The sequence below is a fragment of the Mixophyes fleayi genome, chromosome 1, assembly GCF_038048845.1.
Source record: "Mixophyes fleayi isolate aMixFle1 chromosome 1, aMixFle1.hap1, whole genome shotgun sequence".
In the NCBI taxonomy this organism is placed as follows: domain Eukaryota; kingdom Metazoa; phylum Chordata; class Amphibia; order Anura; family Limnodynastidae; genus Mixophyes; species Mixophyes fleayi.
Genome location: NC_134402.1, coordinates 24,865,536 through 24,883,499, shown reverse-complemented (window position 1 = coordinate 24,883,499; position 17,964 = coordinate 24,865,536). Strand labels below are relative to the sequence as shown.

The following is a 17,964-nucleotide window of genomic DNA, read 5'->3' as shown; positions in this document are numbered from 1 at the left end:
AGAAAAGAACACACAGTGCACTGCAGCTTGTTGCGTATGGGGCAGCATAGCTGCAGACTGGTCAGTGCCCATGCTGACCACTGTAAACTGCCGAAAGCTCTGCAATTAGCATGTGAGTGCCAGATCTGGACCTTGTTGGAATGGCCTCTTTCAGCAGGATAATACATACTGCCACACTGAAAGAATTGTTCAGGAATGGTATGAGGAACATAGCAAAGAGTTCAAGGTTTCTTGTCCTTCAAAATTCCCAGAGCCAAGGAGGGCACCACCTTGTAACTTACATGACTGGATCTACTGCTAACGTCCTGGTGCCAGATACCAGAGGACACCTTCAGAGGCCTTATGGACACCATGTCTCGACCGGTCAGAGCTGTTTTGGTGGAACAATAGGTCCGACACAATATTAGACAGGTGATTTAAATGTTGTGACTGATCGGTGTATATAAAGGCTAAATAATACCTATTTTACGCAGAATAAATTGACTTCTACAATTTGAGGCAACAGGTTTGTTGTCACTAAAAACGTGCAATTCCTTTTTCCAAAACTGAATCCAAATAGTTGATTTAATTTTATGTACAATTATCTACACTAACCTTATGTCCAGATGCACCTCAATGTGTTTATTTACATTGACACAACCAAGTTCCAGAAAGGGATACATTTCTTGATAAAAAAAAAAAATGTTAAGTCTATATTCACCTTCATATACCTTAGAGCATCTATATGTTTTTATTATGTTAAGCCTCAACTGCTTTTATTTTTATGCTTTACATGTCTTGCACAGTTTTGCAGGCAGAGATTGAAAATATGACTGCTCATAACCTTACATGCATTGATGAAGTAGCTGATTCAGAACTTGTCAGGTCCATCAAGGCATTCCTGTAAACAACAAATGTGTTTGATAAGTTGATCAAACATGGCTTATAATTATGCTTGTGTTTTCCATATTTGCATTAATGTCACTTAAAAATACATTTATCTGTACGGATATATTATTTGGGTATAAGTGCCTCTGGAGAAAATCAAACAGAAGATGGACATCTCTCTACATTGTATTTGACAGTTATATTTTAGAACTGTTCCATACCATTCTTTATGGATAAAGTAATTTCCATGTTAACCGCATTGGATCACCAATTATATTATTGCATGTCAATTATTACTTGTTTGTTACAGGTGAGACACAGAATTTCAAAGATGCCTTTGTTGGGAAAGATGTAGGCATTATGGGGTTACCCCTTGCCTTTAATGCTGGAATGTATGCATATTCCGGCTGGTAAGTAGATCTGTAAAATTATTTTCATGTGAAAACTGAACCTTCCTTGTCCTAAAGGCTCCTTTAAAAAATCCCATTGCTTGTAGATAACCCCAGCTAAGTTGATCTTACATATATATGCAGAGATTATAATTAGTTTTCTCAAAGCAAACTAACTCAGTGAATGTGCTCTCCGCACTCTCATGCGGTCATCCACTTATATCATCTTCCATTATATTGACTGAAAAAGAAGGCTGGTAAAACCCAAATAGCAAACAAAAATACCCAAACAATTAAAAGTAAAAAACTAAGTAACATAAAATCAATTACTTTCTGCCCCTGAACAATATTGCTTTAAGCATGGTAAATACAGCTCTGACCATCACGGAGATTCATATTTATATGTTGTAGTTAGAAATATTAGTTGTATGGACTTACATGAGACTGACACCCTGGGCCTGATTCATTAAGACACGTGAATGCTGATACGTGATATATTTTGCTTAAAATCAGTCTGTGCATGCCCAGAAACTAGCCATATACCAGAGTACGCAGCAACATCCACTTATCTTCTAGCACACTTACCTTTGGGACTTTATATTCCACATGTGTATTAGACATATCCTGTAGTGTATTGTCTGTTAGAGCAGAACTAGACCTGTATTCCTCAACAGACGTATCTTCAGATCTGCTCCTTGTTGAGTATGGACACATGTACACCCGAGATATAAGCTTTTTTTAAAAACACAAAAAGCAAACAAAAATGCGCAATATGCTTGTTTTACGTTCCTTGATGAATCAGGTTCTCTGCGTTTAGGACCATGCACTGCTAATGATTCCAAGAATCTATTAATTCAGTTACAGGCAGGGAGGAGTAAGCATATGTGAATGTGAGTCCTAAACTTTTTAATCAGTTTAAGACATTAGACCCACTGGCATTTTCCTTACCTTTTTAACGCTAGTAAAACACATATCAAATGTAAATATTTTCGGTGAGCCTTATAACTTGTGGTTTTACTAGTGTCTTTAGGGATCACTGTAAGCTGCACAGCAAATGCAAAAAAATTTAACAAATGGCTTTCAGAGAAAATACTACTGCAACACAAGTAAAAATTCCAATAGGTATGGTAACACTAGAAACAATAGAGAAAAACTCTCTCAGACTGAGACATGTCTTCTCCTTGTGCCTCTCTATGCTTAGAGAGGTGGGAAGATGAGGTGTTGGGCAGTCAGGCGTAGGCATAGTGCAGTAAGGGTGGGTTATCGCCCCTTTACTCACTATACTGAGGAGGAAGAAACCGCAGATACACCTCTATGATGTGTGTCTGTTGTGTCTGCTTTCACATAGTGAACGGTCCTCACTGATGATGATTGTATGCATTTTCCTTACTATACAAAGCCACATGTATCGTAAGCTCATCATAGAATAACAACAATCATCGTACGCATGGTATTCTAGAAACTGTCACCACATAATAAAAAGTATGTTGAAAGAATAAGATAAAATATTATTTTATTGCTGACAAATTTAAGCTATTATACAAAGAAGGCTACAACTCGGTATCTAGTAAAACTTTACATACACTATTATTAAATCGACATGATGGCTGAAATTTTTCCAAAGGGTAATATATATCTTCCTAAATTCTTCTCTTCATTCTTACTACATACTTTTTAAATCAAGTGAACTGATGGTTGGAACCAGCTATCAAGCTGTCTGTACTCGTATAATGTAATGTGTCGGATGCTTAACACATTGTTTCTAAATAACATAGCAATATGTAACAAATTTGTTTTCAAAAGTGATGCCTTTGATACCACATCCACAGGTAACACAAGTTTAACACGTGTTACAAATATAATGGGTAAAGGTAAAAAAAAAATCACATTAAAAATGTCACTAAATAGCTCATTTTAAGCTCTTCTACTACATCACTGTAATTAGCATCTAGCTACTTGGTAAGAGAAAGGACTGGAGGGTATTTGATTTTGTGACAGAGGCATACCAGTCTATTCCAGCCTTTACACTAGAATAATACCTAGACAATGATGTCATGTACAATGTGGTAAGACCTGCAGAATGTAAGAACTTAACTTTAATTTACGATAATGAGATTGGAGATTTGTACAGGTGTTATGCTGGCATTGAATCATCTACAGTGTAACAATTGATAATGTGTTGGGGCTCAGAGACTAAATGGCTCTAATTGTGTGGTCATACTTACAAAGGTCTCTGCCCTGATGTAACTTTCCAATGAACATGTTTGTTCCCACATAATGATTAAATAAGGATTCCGGCATTCTAAAGTATTCTATAATGGAATTCTGTATAGTTAATGAATTCAGACATGATGGCTACAAAGCACCCACTAACAATGACATTGAGACTCTCGATTGTAAGACACTTATGACCTTGGACTAGTCATCTTATCTCCCATTGTCCTACCTATATATGATGAATTCCATAGACAAAAAACCTTACGGTTTAACATGTCCAATTCAGGTTCCTTATACAAAATCTACAATGTAAGAAAACGATTGAAACTCTTCAACTCAAACTGCAAAAAGCAATGAAATTATGACGATTAAGGCAGAAGCCTTAATGGACGTGTTCCTTGCGCAATACAGACATGGTATATTCCATCACATCCTGCGGTTAGCTGCAGATTCAGCACTATCATGCAGTGAGATTGCTGTCACTCACAAAATGGTGGAGCTGCTAATTCACAGATTTGTGTGTTCACTGGAATACACAGATGATAGCCCCCACAGCCATCCCTCTTAGTCCTGATATATTGATGGTAATTTATATAAGTGTGTATGCAAGTTTGGAGCTACATACTGATTTGTGAATGAACTGAGATTTGGCTGAACAAAACCTCATATTGAGGATTTAGTATTTACTAGTGCATAACTGAAGTTTGAGCATCAGTACTCTTATTAACTGAGGATTTAGTAAACCAGCTGGTTACTTCTGCAATAAGAACTTATCCAATTGAGGACCTTTCATTTTTATCACAGCTGGACTAATTTTGGTTCCTTAATTTTCTCTGAGCAATTATAACATCTGTGTCTATCTGTATATGCTGATTTGAGCACTCGCTGCACGTTTAAAATACTTTGTATTGTTGGCAATCCATTTGCATGAAGTTTTTAATTTAATAATAAATACATTCAATATCCTTCATTATTATATTAAAATAAACTAGTTTTCATTTTTCTTTTGCTGTGGGAACACATTCTTATTTTATGTATATGCCAATTGCAGCTTTGTTCTGGTGCTCTCTGTGCATTCAGTTTACACTACTGAGCAGTTTACCGGGAAATATTTTATTAGTTAAGTCTTGTTGGCTTTATGTATCCTTGAATTGTTATTAAAAGTCAGCTTAGGAGTTGTAAGGGAATGTAATGGCAAACTTTGCTCACTGATAACCAAACTAAGCAGAGGCTTCTCTACCATTTAAATATATTTCAAATATATTATTTTGTAGTTTTTTTTATGAAGGTATTCTACTGTCCCTTTCTAAGACACAGAGGGCCTGAGTCATTAAGGAGAGCAAAGCATAAAAAAGGAGTAACATTTGCACCTTGGCAAAACCATGTTACATTAGAGGGGGAGATAAATTAAAAATGTCGGAACAGATTCATAGTTGGGGTAGGACATGTCCTAGATCAACTTTAAATTTCACAATAATAATAAAGCTATCAAGTATTTGTGTGCTAGATGAAAAAACAGCCAGTATTTAACTTATGTGCAAAATAATAAACTGATTTGCACCCCTTTCATTATAACATGGTTTGTCCCAGAGAACATTTACTCCTTTTTTGCCTTAATGACTCAGGCCCAGAGACCCTAAACTACGATAAAGGTAAACTAAGAAAATGTACTACTACTGTATGTGTGTATTCCAGTGAACACACAAATCTGTGAATTAGCAGCTCCACTATTTTGTGAGTGACAGCAATCTCACTCCAGGATAGTGCAGAATCTGCAGCTAACCACAGGATGGGATGGAATATACCATGTCTGTATTGTGCAAGGAACACGTCCATTAAGGTTTCTGCCTTAATCGTGGTAATTTCATTGCTTTTCGGAGTTTGAGTGGAAGAGTTTCAATAGTTCTTACATTTTAGATGGTGTGTAAGAATCCTTAATTGGACATGTTAAACCGTAAGGTTTTTTGTCTATGGAATTTCATAGCTTTTTGTAAAGTGAAAATATTGATAATAAATTCATGAACTTTGAATTTCACAGCAGTTAAAATTAGTGGAAACTAGATGGACCAAGTGGTTCTTCTTCATCCCTAATAAACTAATAAACAGGAATGTTTACATTGCTCTACTATATTAGCCTCTACCACCTCTGTTAGATGCCTATCCCACCTCTCCCCTACTGTTTTGATAAAGTAATTTTTCCTCAGATTTCCTCTAAACCTTGTACCCTCCATTTCCAGTGCATGTCTTTTTTTTCAAATATCCCCAACTGCCCACCAGCGTTGTAACCTCATGCACACGTCACCGCCGATTGCACCAGCTTTAATCTCATGTTACCTCCTGTGAACAGTGTCTCTCACTTGACACCCCATTCTCACCAGCTCTATTTTCACTTGTCACCACCCCCTTTGCACCAACGAATCTTTAAAATGTCACTCGGCGTGCGTTCCAGCGTGGAACGCACACCTGATGGGAGGTTGTGAACTGGAAGTGTCCTGTTACTGGCATCTCACCGAGAACACCGTGATCACCAACAACTCTCCTCGTTACCTCTACAGCCGTGAACTACTCTAGATCCCCCGCCTATCAGCATCACCAGATCAGCAGCTGTAATTGGACTTTACAAGGACTACCATACTACCGCTCATCTAAGCGCAAGTAATGACTATGATTTACTCCCTATAAACTTTTACATCCACGCCGTGCTGGATGTGATCATCCCCCTTGGACATTGACACTTATTTGTTCCCTCAATTCCATTTACCTATCTTATGGATTCCCTTCCAGCGCGCTGGTGAACCATCTCTGCTATATTGCAATATTGTGATATTCACCTCATGATTATGTTTCATTGTGATCTGATTACCATTTAGTTTTGATTGCACTATTTTCAATGTGTGTCCATTTTTATTGTCTTTATGCATATTGTCTGTTTTGATAAAGGTATATCATTTTATCTACAAGATTCATTCATTTAATATCACATAGGTTTAAGCGCAGAATATTTCTATATTTGCATTTGATCAGTTTGGACTTTCCTGTATATTCAGCTGCTTACCTAGTCAATCTCGTTAGTACGCTCCCCCCTTGTTTTTTCATGTACCATATTGTGCTCATGTGCTTCCCACCAGCACCTGCAGCACTGTAAGAACCTCTCCAGTCCTTAAACTTGAGTCCTTGTTGATGCTGGTCACCAGTGAGAGCAGACAGACTTTTACAGCGATTCTGACAGAAAAGTCCTCCAAGACAGTAAGTGATGAAACAGACTGTGAGATCAGCTTTGAGTTAAACCTCCATGGTTACAGCAGCAGAGTTCTCCGACAGCAGTACAGTACAACACTGGGAAGGAGCAGTGTGTGTGAAAATACTACATTCTGCTGACGAACCAATAATTTAAAAAAAGCCCACAGCAGGCAATGAGAAGTGGGTGTGTATAGATTATCTCCAGCTTCTCTCCAGTACATGTCACTTGTAAAGAGGGACATGTCAGATGCTAATGTCCAGATACCTCACATCTACTCCCTGCTGTTATTATCACTGAGTGTGATCAATACAAGTACCACAAAGCACTTTTGAATAAATTAATTGATGTCACTGAGGGGCGGGAGGTTTACAATGGATTCACTAACAGCTGTCTCAGGGAGAGATTAAACTTTCAATTGAGAGCAGTGCCTGGGCTAATAGTACTACAGGGTGCCACTCCTATACCCCCAAAACACTAACCAGCCTCCCTGTGGCTAGAAAATTTAGGTAATTTCTTCAGCTCATTGATGAAAATCCCTTAGCCAGAGACTCAGCCATGTTTGTGCTCTCAAGTGAAGCCAGTCTGAGTACACCCAGCACAAACCTCTAAGTGACATGTGCAACGTTATGAAATCCCCTATCTTTACCAAATTGTAAAAAAACTATAACTTTCTCAAAATTTTAAACCCTCAAAGGCACTCCTAAGCCCTAATAGCTTTCTTAAAAAACAAACCCCAAGTCTTTAGACCTCCTGTACACTGAGTTACGCTCTCCGAAAAAACCCCAGAAAAACTGTGACTTTTGCAAAACAGGAAGTGGAAAAAAACTGCGAGATTTTGAACTTTAGATTATACCTAATTTGTCATTTTTTATTCTTTTTTTTCTGAAATTTGGCATGCGGCACCTATGGACGGTTCTTCATTTGCATGCCAAATTTCAATTTAATTGCTTTAATACTTTTTAAAATGTAGCCTGTCAAACACCATGCCCCCCTCTCATAGATTTCTAATGGCAGAATGTAATTTATTAGATGCAACCTTAATATAAGGGCACGACTGAAAGACTGAAACAATATGCTAATTATTAGCTAGCCTTTGCTATATCAGCTTTGTGGTCAGTAAAATGGTGCCAAAGTAAAAGACTAAAATTTAAACTGGCTTCTAATATTCTATAAAACTTATATGCATAAAGTTAATTTCTTTTAAAGCTTATGCAACCCATTATATTTACTAAGATAATTTGAAATTAATACACAGAATAAAAAATGAAACCCTGATTCCATTAGTTGTAAGGGAGAAAAATTAATATTACAAATGATATAACATTGTACAATTTCCAGTTGCCCTTTTTCAAAAGTATTCACTTTGAAGGCTTAAGAAATATCTTGACCTTCTAATTTCTGCAGGCATTAAATTAGATAAAGCTGGCATTTGTTTTCGGCTGAGTCATCAATCATTTCATATTAATATGGGTATTGTGTAAAGTAAAGAACAGTAGCTTTAGCTGACAATGTAATGCATAACCATCTATACCACTGATACAGGTTCGCAGAGGCCAATAGAAAAGTTAAATGACAACCTGACAAATATAGAACAGATATAAAATAAAGGCAAATAGAGAACCAAATATCATAAAGGGCATAAAATGAATTAATATCAAAAGTAAGAGCTTGAACAGAATATACCCAAGCAAGAATAATAAATACCACATTGCAGTTGTGTCTGACAGGCCGATGCCCACCAAATTAAATTTTTCCTAAACCCACAGTTATATAGTACTTGGTTTCTTCTTCTCTTAAACCATAATAATACCGGTATACGCATAATCAGGACTCACTGTGAACGATGAGCCACTATTTCACAGCCATATTTGCTGTATATGTAGGAACACCTCACAGCTTTATTTTAATTCCGAAAGTAGAGCTAGCCACACATGGTGCAATCTGGTTGTTTGGCATCAGCTTACTGAGGGCCTTATGTAGAGTCGCATGCGCAGTAGCCAAGGATATGTCTCAGTCTGCTCTCAGCGTATCAGACGCTAGTAATGTCGGATAAGCTTTAAGTGTATCTCTTGAAATGTGGTCAATTTGCATACCATTTACACTCTCACATATCTCTAGATGAATATGAATCCTATGTAAATTACAAGATGCAACGCATGTTTACATTGTAAGTAGAGATGTTCAGGCTCGATCCCCGAGAACTGTTCACACCCAAACTTTGCCGATCCAAGTACCGAACCGAGCCTGCTCGGTATTTTCGCGCACCCTCGGAATTGAAAACAACGCAATACATCATTGTTACGTCATCGGATCTTCGGAGTTTTGGATTCTATAAGTTCCGTCCTCCATGGCAATTCAGCGCCATTTCACAGAGGGACACAGAAGGGGTAGCATGGTTCTTGACAGTCTCTAGTGCAGCTGGGCAGCGTCATAGGTTGAAAAGAAAGAGGAGGGGTAGCAGTGTTCTTCAAAGTCTCCAGTGACATTCAGGAGATCTCCAGTGCTCCACTGCTAATTGTCATTGCTGAAATAGAAATAATAGGCTAAGCAGTCTTGATCTAAATCTGCAGTCAAATTATACGGTGTTATCAAAAAATGGATTCACAGCAGTATACAGAAGACCAGGAGCACCAAGCAGCTGCTGGCACCAGTCATGATGATAGTAATCCCTCTACATAATCTGCTATGGCCTATGTTAAAGTGCATAGTGTTTTAAATGTAGGGAAACAAAATGTAAAAAAAACACCTTTTACTTCGGTAAAGAAAAAAAGACCTGTAATCCTGGCAAAGTTATCTGCAGAAAAAAATAAAATTGCCAACATGCTATTCTACACATGCAGTGGCAGGGAAAGAATAAGGTCTTCACCTTTCTCTATGAGTGCTAGTTCTGCAACTGTCACTGAGGCATCTTCTCGTAAAGTCAGTCATGACCAAGCAAGACCTTGCCATTCTGACTCCAATGTGGTGTCCAAATACTTTTACATGTACAAGCATAGCTGGAAGAAAACAGTAAGGCATTAGAGAAAAATGTATGTATAGATTCAGAAATGGCACAAATCCCTGAGGAGAGTCCACCCATGAGTGCTATGTGTGAGCCTGACCTTTCTGATAGTGTACCCATAAAGAAGGCTGCTTTCAGCATTTCTGCAGATGTGTGCATGAACAGCCCAAGTGTAGCCGGTGATACACAAATTCATCATCATCATCATCATTTATTTATATAGCGTCACCGATTCTGCATCGCTGAATTGAGATGTCACTTTGGAATTGCAACAGGAAGAGGGGGATATTTATGTAGCTGATAAGGTTGCTAATGATAATATTGATGAGGATGGTGTGGTTTGTGTAAGTCCTGCACCAGTGGAAGCAGTTCTTGCACAAAAATTCTCCTCTGTGTGCAATTATTTTTACCCAAACTCTGACAACAGTTGTCTAGCGATTCGTAGCGTTTGTAAAGCCCCAGTCAGAAGAGGTAGGAACCTTAACCATCTAAGACCTCATCCATGTTACGCCATTTGAAGCGAATTCATGGCAAGCTGTTGGGAAAATCAGAAAATTATGCTAAAAAAATAGCAATAATCAGTTCAGCATTAGCTAGGTCCCTTCTCTCAGCTAGAACCCGACACCTGTAATCTACACCCTCAGCACAGTCCTCAACAATATCCACATTAGCAATCAGAGTTAGTCCAGCATCCAAGTTGCTAAGGCTAGATTACTCCTCCACTATGCTAGATTCCACAGAAGAATTATTGAGCATTTGTCCCGCTGCTGCTGATGTTGCTGCTGCTGGGGGTGAATCTTCATCCCAGAAGCAGACCAAGAAGAAGACTAATTTACTGTTAAACAATCCTTTGCAAGAGAAAGCAAGTATGAAGGCTGTCATCCAGTCACAAAGTGGATCACAGACGCCATGGTGTCTATGCTAGTATTAGATCTGCATCCAATATCCACTATTAATGCAGCTGATTTTAGACAGTTATTTGAGGTCTTGTGTCCCCATTACCAAATGCCGTCACAACACCATTTTACCCTTTTTACACTTAACCACAGATGTGTGGACAAGCGGAACTGGGCAAACTAAAGATTATATGACTGTGACAGCCCACTGGGTTGGTGATTCGCCTTCACCAGAAGGAACAGCAGCAGCATGTACCCAACTACGTCACATTTTTCAGAGGCAGGCTACTCTGTGTATCAGCGGCTTCACTAACAGGCATACAGCTGACAATCTTTTACAAAAACTAAGGGATGTCATTGCAACATGGCTTATCCCGCTTGGACTCTTCTCAGGATATGTCATTTCTGATAACGCCAAAATTATTGTGAGAGCATTACAGCTGGGTGAATTCCATCACATTCGCTGTTTGCTCACACAATAAACTTAGTGGTGCAGAACTTTTTAAAAAATGACAGGGACTTGCAGGAGATGCTGTCTGTGGCCTGTAAAATATCTGGAAGTTTCCGGAATTCGGCATCAGCATGTAGGAGATCACAGCAGCTACAAGAGCAATTTAATTTGCCCTGTTACCAATTGAAGCAAGAGGTGGTAAAAAGGTGGAATTCCACCCTGTATATGCTTCTGAAGATGGAGGAACAGCAAAAAACCTTGCACGCTTACTCCACAAGCCATAACATTGGGAAAGGAGGGGGATGTATTTTACTCAAGTGCATTGGAGAATACTTTCTGTGTTGTACAAGGAGCTGAAGCCATTCGAAGTAGTCACCTGTGAAGTGAGTTCAGATGCTGCCAGCTTGAGTCAAGTTATTCCCTTAATTAGACTTTTGAAAAAGCAGTGAGAGAAATTGAAGTAGGAGATGAAACAAAGCAATTACGCCAAGTATATCGGACTTGTAGATCAAGTACTTTATTCACTTCGCCAGGATATAAGAGTTATCAAATTTTTAAAATCAGGTCACTACATTTTGGCGACTGTGCTTGATCCTAATTTAAGAGCTATGTCTTCTCTTTGTTCCCAACTGGCTCATATCTCAAGAAATGCAAGGAGCTTCTGGTGTGCAAGATGACAGCTCAAGTGTTACATGACAGGACAGCGTCTCCTCCTTCAGTTTCTCACTCAACTACTGATAGGAAAAAACTTAGCTCTCCCAAGAGACCCAGAGATGATGCAGATGACTCAGCACAACAGTTTTACATCTGGTCTTGTCTAATGTAAAAGAATTTACCAGAATTAGTGACTTCTGTGCTGTAACTCCACCTGTTCCTACTAGCAATCATCAACATCTAAAGAATGGTGGAGGATTATTTTTAATTTTTTTGAACGGTATAAATACAACAGTTTATTAACAAAGAACAGCGTTGTTTGCAGAAGTAATGTAAGCATGGATGTCTAAATAGAGGTGTATATGTATTACTCCAACCTTCCACTTTGCTGCTCTTTCATCAGTATTGCACAAAGTGTTTGTAATCTGCACTTTAAGTGAAAGGTACCTAACTATATTATAATTTTTGGGGAATTGGGACTGATTCGAAGCTCAGTGATGAACTTGCTTTTGCTGTGAATTTCAATGGTTCTTTTTAGTGCATTATCTGGCACCCTGGATTGGTCTTGGTCTGATAAAACCATGCATCCTGACGGGGTCAACGCTCATCACCATAATTTAGCTGTAGAATTACCACAGTTATCCTAGGAGCAGGTGGAGCAATCAAATGAACCATAACTGATTTCATGATTCATTCTTAGTTTCACTGTACCGGCCATGTGCTCGGGGTGACGGCGATCTCCTCGTCTTCATCTTCCAAAGCTTAGTCTGCAGGGACCAGTGACACATCCATTTGTTTTCTCAGGTGTCTTAGCTATTCTTTAAACTGGACATATGTATCGTCCTGCCTCAGGGCCTCCGCTGTATTATTCTTCTGAAGTGCAGTCTATCTCTCGTGTACAAGCTCTCCTAAATCCGAAATCTCATTCGGTGGATCACGTTTTAACTTAAGTACAACCTCCTCAACTGCGTCTATATATTGGTTTAAATCTCTGTTAAATGCAGCGTATTCCAACATGCCAGTTTCCATGCTGCCCACATGTTACGTGTCAGTCTGTCTGAAGCAGATCTAATGCCACTCCAGTTGTAATATCCATTCCTGTGTCAACATAAGTTTGGCAGTTCTTCAGGGATGAGAGGGAGGTATCCACAAAGGAGAAGGAGACTAAAGATGCAGCACGAGCAGACATGGTTTAATAATGTAAAGTTCATTGACAGCTCTGTTAGGCTTAAGGCAGCTAAGCTATTGGTAGCTTGTTTTGTGGTGGCTAAAAGAAACCAAGCACTTTAGGCACAAAAGTGGCACTACTTGTAGCTGGAGTGCTTGCTTTGTTAAACTGTACATGTCCTTTCAATATCTTACATAACGGTGGGTAGGAGGGCCCAAGGACAACTCCATCTTGCACCACGTTTCTTTTCTGCCATTGCTGTGTGGCAATGTTTCCTAGATGTGCTATGAACTGCGGTGTGTTTGTCATTGCTCTGTCCCTTAGCATCCAGCCAGGTTGCTGCAGTCTTTGTTTGAAAGTGTGTGAAAATAATACTGTGACCTGTGAAGTGGTCAAAATTGACTGCAAATGACTTGAAATTAGTGTCATTGAGGTTAATAATAATGTAGGGAAAAAAAGAGCAAAATTATGTGATTTTAGCAAAAAAAAATAGGGATTTTAGAAAAAAAAGGGATCCAAAACCAAAACACGCAAGAGCGGTTTTGCCAAAACCAAAACCAAAAAGCAAAGTTAATCCAAAGCCAAAACCAATACCAGAAACGGGGGTCATCTCTAGTTGTAAGCGTACCTTGCATCCAACTCTACATAAGTCCCTGAGTAACTAAGCAGCACATATGTGTGACTGGATATCCCTATACCTCCCCATTTATTAATCAGCTCGATTCCTGTACTTTGGCCCTAGTAATCTTTGCACACACACACATGACAGTAGAGTCCTTGTTTGACCCAGTTTCCCTCATAGCAATTAATTCCAGTTCAAGCTGACAAGATTTTGATTGTATGTGACAAGACCATTACCAATAGTTGGTTGATTTGGTCATTTAAATTAATTTGACTAATCAAGGTTTCATGAGCTACTAATTTAAAAACCGTTTTTAATCAGTAATAAATAGACAGAAACCAAAATGGATATTCTTGTATTATGGCATGATAAACATATATAACAATTTCTGCTTTCTTTTTGCATGGGCTATACTACGTGTTTTCAAATGCACGTTTATATTTAAGATTAACAAAATCAAACCTTGACTACATACCAGACTTAAATATTTGAATACAGCTCCATTTCTTTCTTTTTTAGGTTTTACCTTAATTTTGTTACTGAAGAAGTTGAAAATCCTGTAAAGTGAGTGAGCAACAAATATATACAAAATTTTTTTTTCTCTTTCTTTATTTTTATTTAACTATGTTAATGTTTAAGATGTAATATCAGTCATTATGATATGCTGAAGAAGCACAAACACCAAATATGTATGTGTACATCAAGTTAATGCTATGGCTTGTTGCTATCACTTTATTCCTCAGCAATGACACTGGTTCCAAATGAAGTTATAGGCTGCATTCTCATGAATATTGATTCAGCCCACAAAATGGCTGCTTCCATTTTGAGTAGCCAACAGAGGCAGTTACATTGGTTCAGCAGAGGGTTCCCAAAGTGTGCGCCGCGGCGCTGTCACTAGGGTGCCGTGGGCTAGCCATAGAAAAAACAAAGAACACAAAAACGTACCAATCCGCGTGGCGCCTGGACCCAGCATCCTCCTCTCTCACGCAGCTTGTCACTGAATATTGACAAGCTGCGTGAGAGAGGAGGATGCTGGGTCCCATTGCCACGCGAATTGGTAAGTTTTTGTGTTCTTTGTTTTTCTATGTCTGGCGCGCAGCAGATGGGACAGAGTGAGAAGGAGCATGAGAGAGGGCAGAGGACGGGGACAGCTTGAGAGAGGAGGGGACAGCGTGGCAAGGGAGGGGGACAGCGTGGCAGAGGAGAGAGACAGTGTGAGAGAGGGCAGAGGAGGGGGACAGTGTGAGAGAGGGCAGAGGAGGGGGACAGCGTGAGAGAGGGCAGAGGGGGGAGACAGTGTGAGAGAGGAGGAGGACAGCGTGGCAGAGGGCAGAGGAGGGGGACAACGTGGCAGAGGGCAGAGGAGGGGGACAGCGTGAGAGAGGGCAGAGGAGGAGGACAGCGTGAGAGAGAAGGGGGACAACGTGGCAGAGGAGGGGGACAGCGTGAGAGAGGGCAGAGGAGGGGGGAACAGCGTGGCAGAGGAGGGGAACACTGTGAGAGAGGGCAGAGGAGAGGGACAGCGTGAGAAAGGAGGGGGACAGCCTGGCAGAGGAGGGGGACAGCGTGAGAGAGGGCAGAGGAGGGGGACAGCATGGCAGAGGAGGTGGACAGCGTGAGAGAGGGCAGAGGAGGGGGACAGCGTGAGGGGGTACCATGAGAGGCCAGAGGGGACAGCATGAGGAGAGAACAGTGTGTCTTTATGCAGAGGGGGCATTGTGTCTGGATGCAGAGGGGGCAGTGTGTCTGGATGCAGAGGGGGAATAGTGCCTGGGGGCAGAGTGTCTGGATGCAGAGGGGGCATTTTTGCATACAACTAAATAAGTATTTCTGTCCTGACCTAAATACTTATTACAATTTTTTAACCCAACTACTTCTAAAACAGGACTGCTCAGTAATTATTTTGGAGGGGTGCCTTGAAAAAATTATGGAGACTCTAAGAGTGCCGCAAACTTCAAAAGTTTGGGAACCACTGGGGTAAAGGATTGTATTAGATATGCTGCAAGCAATTTCAGCAGGCTAACATGAGGGAATAGGTTTTCAACAGGGAACCAAGTAAGAGAGTGATTGGTTGCAGGCCAATGTAAAAGGATTTCCTCCTTTGGTGCGTTTCAATCTCCTTAATATCCTGGCAAATGTATGTATGACCATTTAATACCATTATATATGATTATAACCGTCAACCAACTCCTGGCAAAGATACTTTTAAAGTAGGCTAAGAAATATAATTCTTATATTCCATTAAAATAGCTTATGCTCATATCTTCAAGAATAACCACAGCAAGGTATAACTTCATTTTGTCACGACTAGTGTAGCGTACCTGCTATCGTTGGCACTACTCGGAGGAAGGCGCAGAGTCTAACGTGCCCCTGGTATTCACCAGGGACCCCCGCAAGGAGGTATGGGCTTAGCTGCAGGAAACACGCAGGTCGCGGTCCTTCCACGAGTCAGATAGCGAAGCACGAGAGGAATGTCAGACAGGCAGGTTCGGCAACGGTGCGGGCGATGCAGGTACACAAGGAGAATCCGAGCGGAGTGTGAATCAAGCCGGGTCGATAACGTTCTGACAGCGAGGTACAAAAGGGAGATCCAAAAGGGGTAGTCAAGGCAATCCGGGTCACAATGGTCACAGGCAAACGGCAATAAACTGGAGGAAAGCAAGGGTCAGGAAACAGATAAACACAGGAACACTGGAACGCTGGAGGACAGGAAAGGACCTGAAACTCTGGCACAGGAGGTGAGGTCAGAGGGACTTAAAAAGTGCTGCTAGCCAATGCCCTCAGCACTAGTAGTGCTGTCATAGCTGTAGTGCCGTAGCGCTAGTCATCCTGTAGCGCCGTAGCGCTCTCTTCAAGCAGCGTCCCGTTGCCTAGCAACGGGGACGCTTCTGGGTCTGAGCTGGCCGGCCGGGCGGAAGGGGAAGTGATGCGTCTGGTTGCTAGGCAACCAGATGTTCTGTGTGGACGGGCGGGCGGCCGCCGAGCGGCGCCTGACAGTATGCCCTCCTCCTTCTCCCCTTGTTTGGAGGAATCTCTTGAGTAACTGAGGAGCGTGAAGGTCCGGTTTATCCACCCAAGATCATTCTTCCGGGCCAAATCCCTTCCAGTGCACAAGGAACTGTTGTTGTCCGTAGCGAATGCGGACATCCAGAATCCGGCTGATCTCAAACTCTGTTCCAGAGGAGGTTTGAACAGGAGGAGGTCGAGATGGAGGTACAAAGAACCTGTTAAGCACCAATGGCCGGAGTAGGGACACATGAAAAGTATTATGACATCGTAAAGAAGCCGGTAGCTTTAGTTTAACACACACTGGATTAATAACTTGTGAGATGATGTAAGGACCAATAAAACGTGGAGCCATTTTCATAGATGGTACTTTGAGTTTTAAATCTTTAGTGGAAAGCCATACTTGATCCCCTACCTTTAATAGGGGAGTAGCTCTTCGGTGGCGATCTGCAAAGATCTTATGGTGCTGTGATGCCTTTTGCAGAGCTGCTTTGGTTGTGGCCCAAATGATAGAGAATTCTCGATAAAGTGAGTCCACCGCTGGAACAGAGGAGGAAGAATTGGGAAATGGCTCTGGGATAATAGCATACATCACGGTCACAATAAAGAATGGAGAAAACCCGGTAGATTCATGAACATGGTGATTGTGTGAGAATTCTGCCCAGGGAAGGAATTGTGACCATCTGCTTTGATTATCAGCGGTAAAGCAACGGAGAAAAGTCTCTAAATCCTGGTTGATCCGCTCGGTCTGACCATTGGTCTGGGGGTGATATCCCGATGAGAATTTTAACTCCGTACCCAGTTTTTTACAGAAAGCCCTCCAGAACCGGGAGATGAATTGCACTCCCCTGTCAGAGATAATTTCCTTAGGGCAACCATGAAGTCTGAAGATCTCCTTGATAAATGTGTCGGCTAAGTGACTGGCTGAAGGTAGACCTGGAAGAGGAATAAAATGCACCATTTTAGAAAATCGGTCAATGACAACCCAGATGGTATTGAATCCAGAACTGCAGGGAAGGTCAGTAATAAAATCCATGGCTATACTCTCCCAGGGAGCATCAGGCGTGGGTAGGGGCTGGAGCAACCCAGCAGGAACCTTCCTGGAAGTTTTGTGTTGGGCACAAATGGTACATGCTGCAATAAAGTCCCGTATATCAGCGCATATGGTAGGCCACCAGAAACGACGGCAGAGAAGGAATGTGGTCTTCTTTATGCCGGCGTGACCTGCAATACAGGACGAATGGGCCCAACGCAATACCTTGAGTCGTAATTGTGGTTCCACAAATGATCGTCCTGTGGGCGGAGCATCCTTCACATTATTGGTAATAGCAATGATGTTCGAAGGGTCAATAATGCAATGAGGAATCAATGGATTCAGGCGGTCTGTATCATCAAAAGAACGAGATAGAGCGTCTGTCCGCCCATTCTTAGCACCTGGACAGAAGGTAAGAA

The 17,964-nt window shown here is 40.9% G+C and overlaps 1 protein-coding gene across 1 annotated transcript in view; it reads left to right on the top strand.

The window, feature by feature from the left end:
- LOC142109205 (cystine/glutamate transporter-like) overlaps positions 1-17,964 on the top strand; it is a 159,194-nt gene that overhangs the window by 88,517 nt on the left and 52,713 nt on the right. Inside the window, exons 5-6 of the mRNA XM_075193336.1 lie at positions 1,178-1,277; positions 14,026-14,070. Of these exons, the coding sequence (XP_075049437.1) occupies positions 1,178-1,277; positions 14,026-14,070 (145 nt within the window). The remainder of the gene's footprint in view (positions 1-1,177; positions 1,278-14,025; positions 14,071-17,964) is intronic.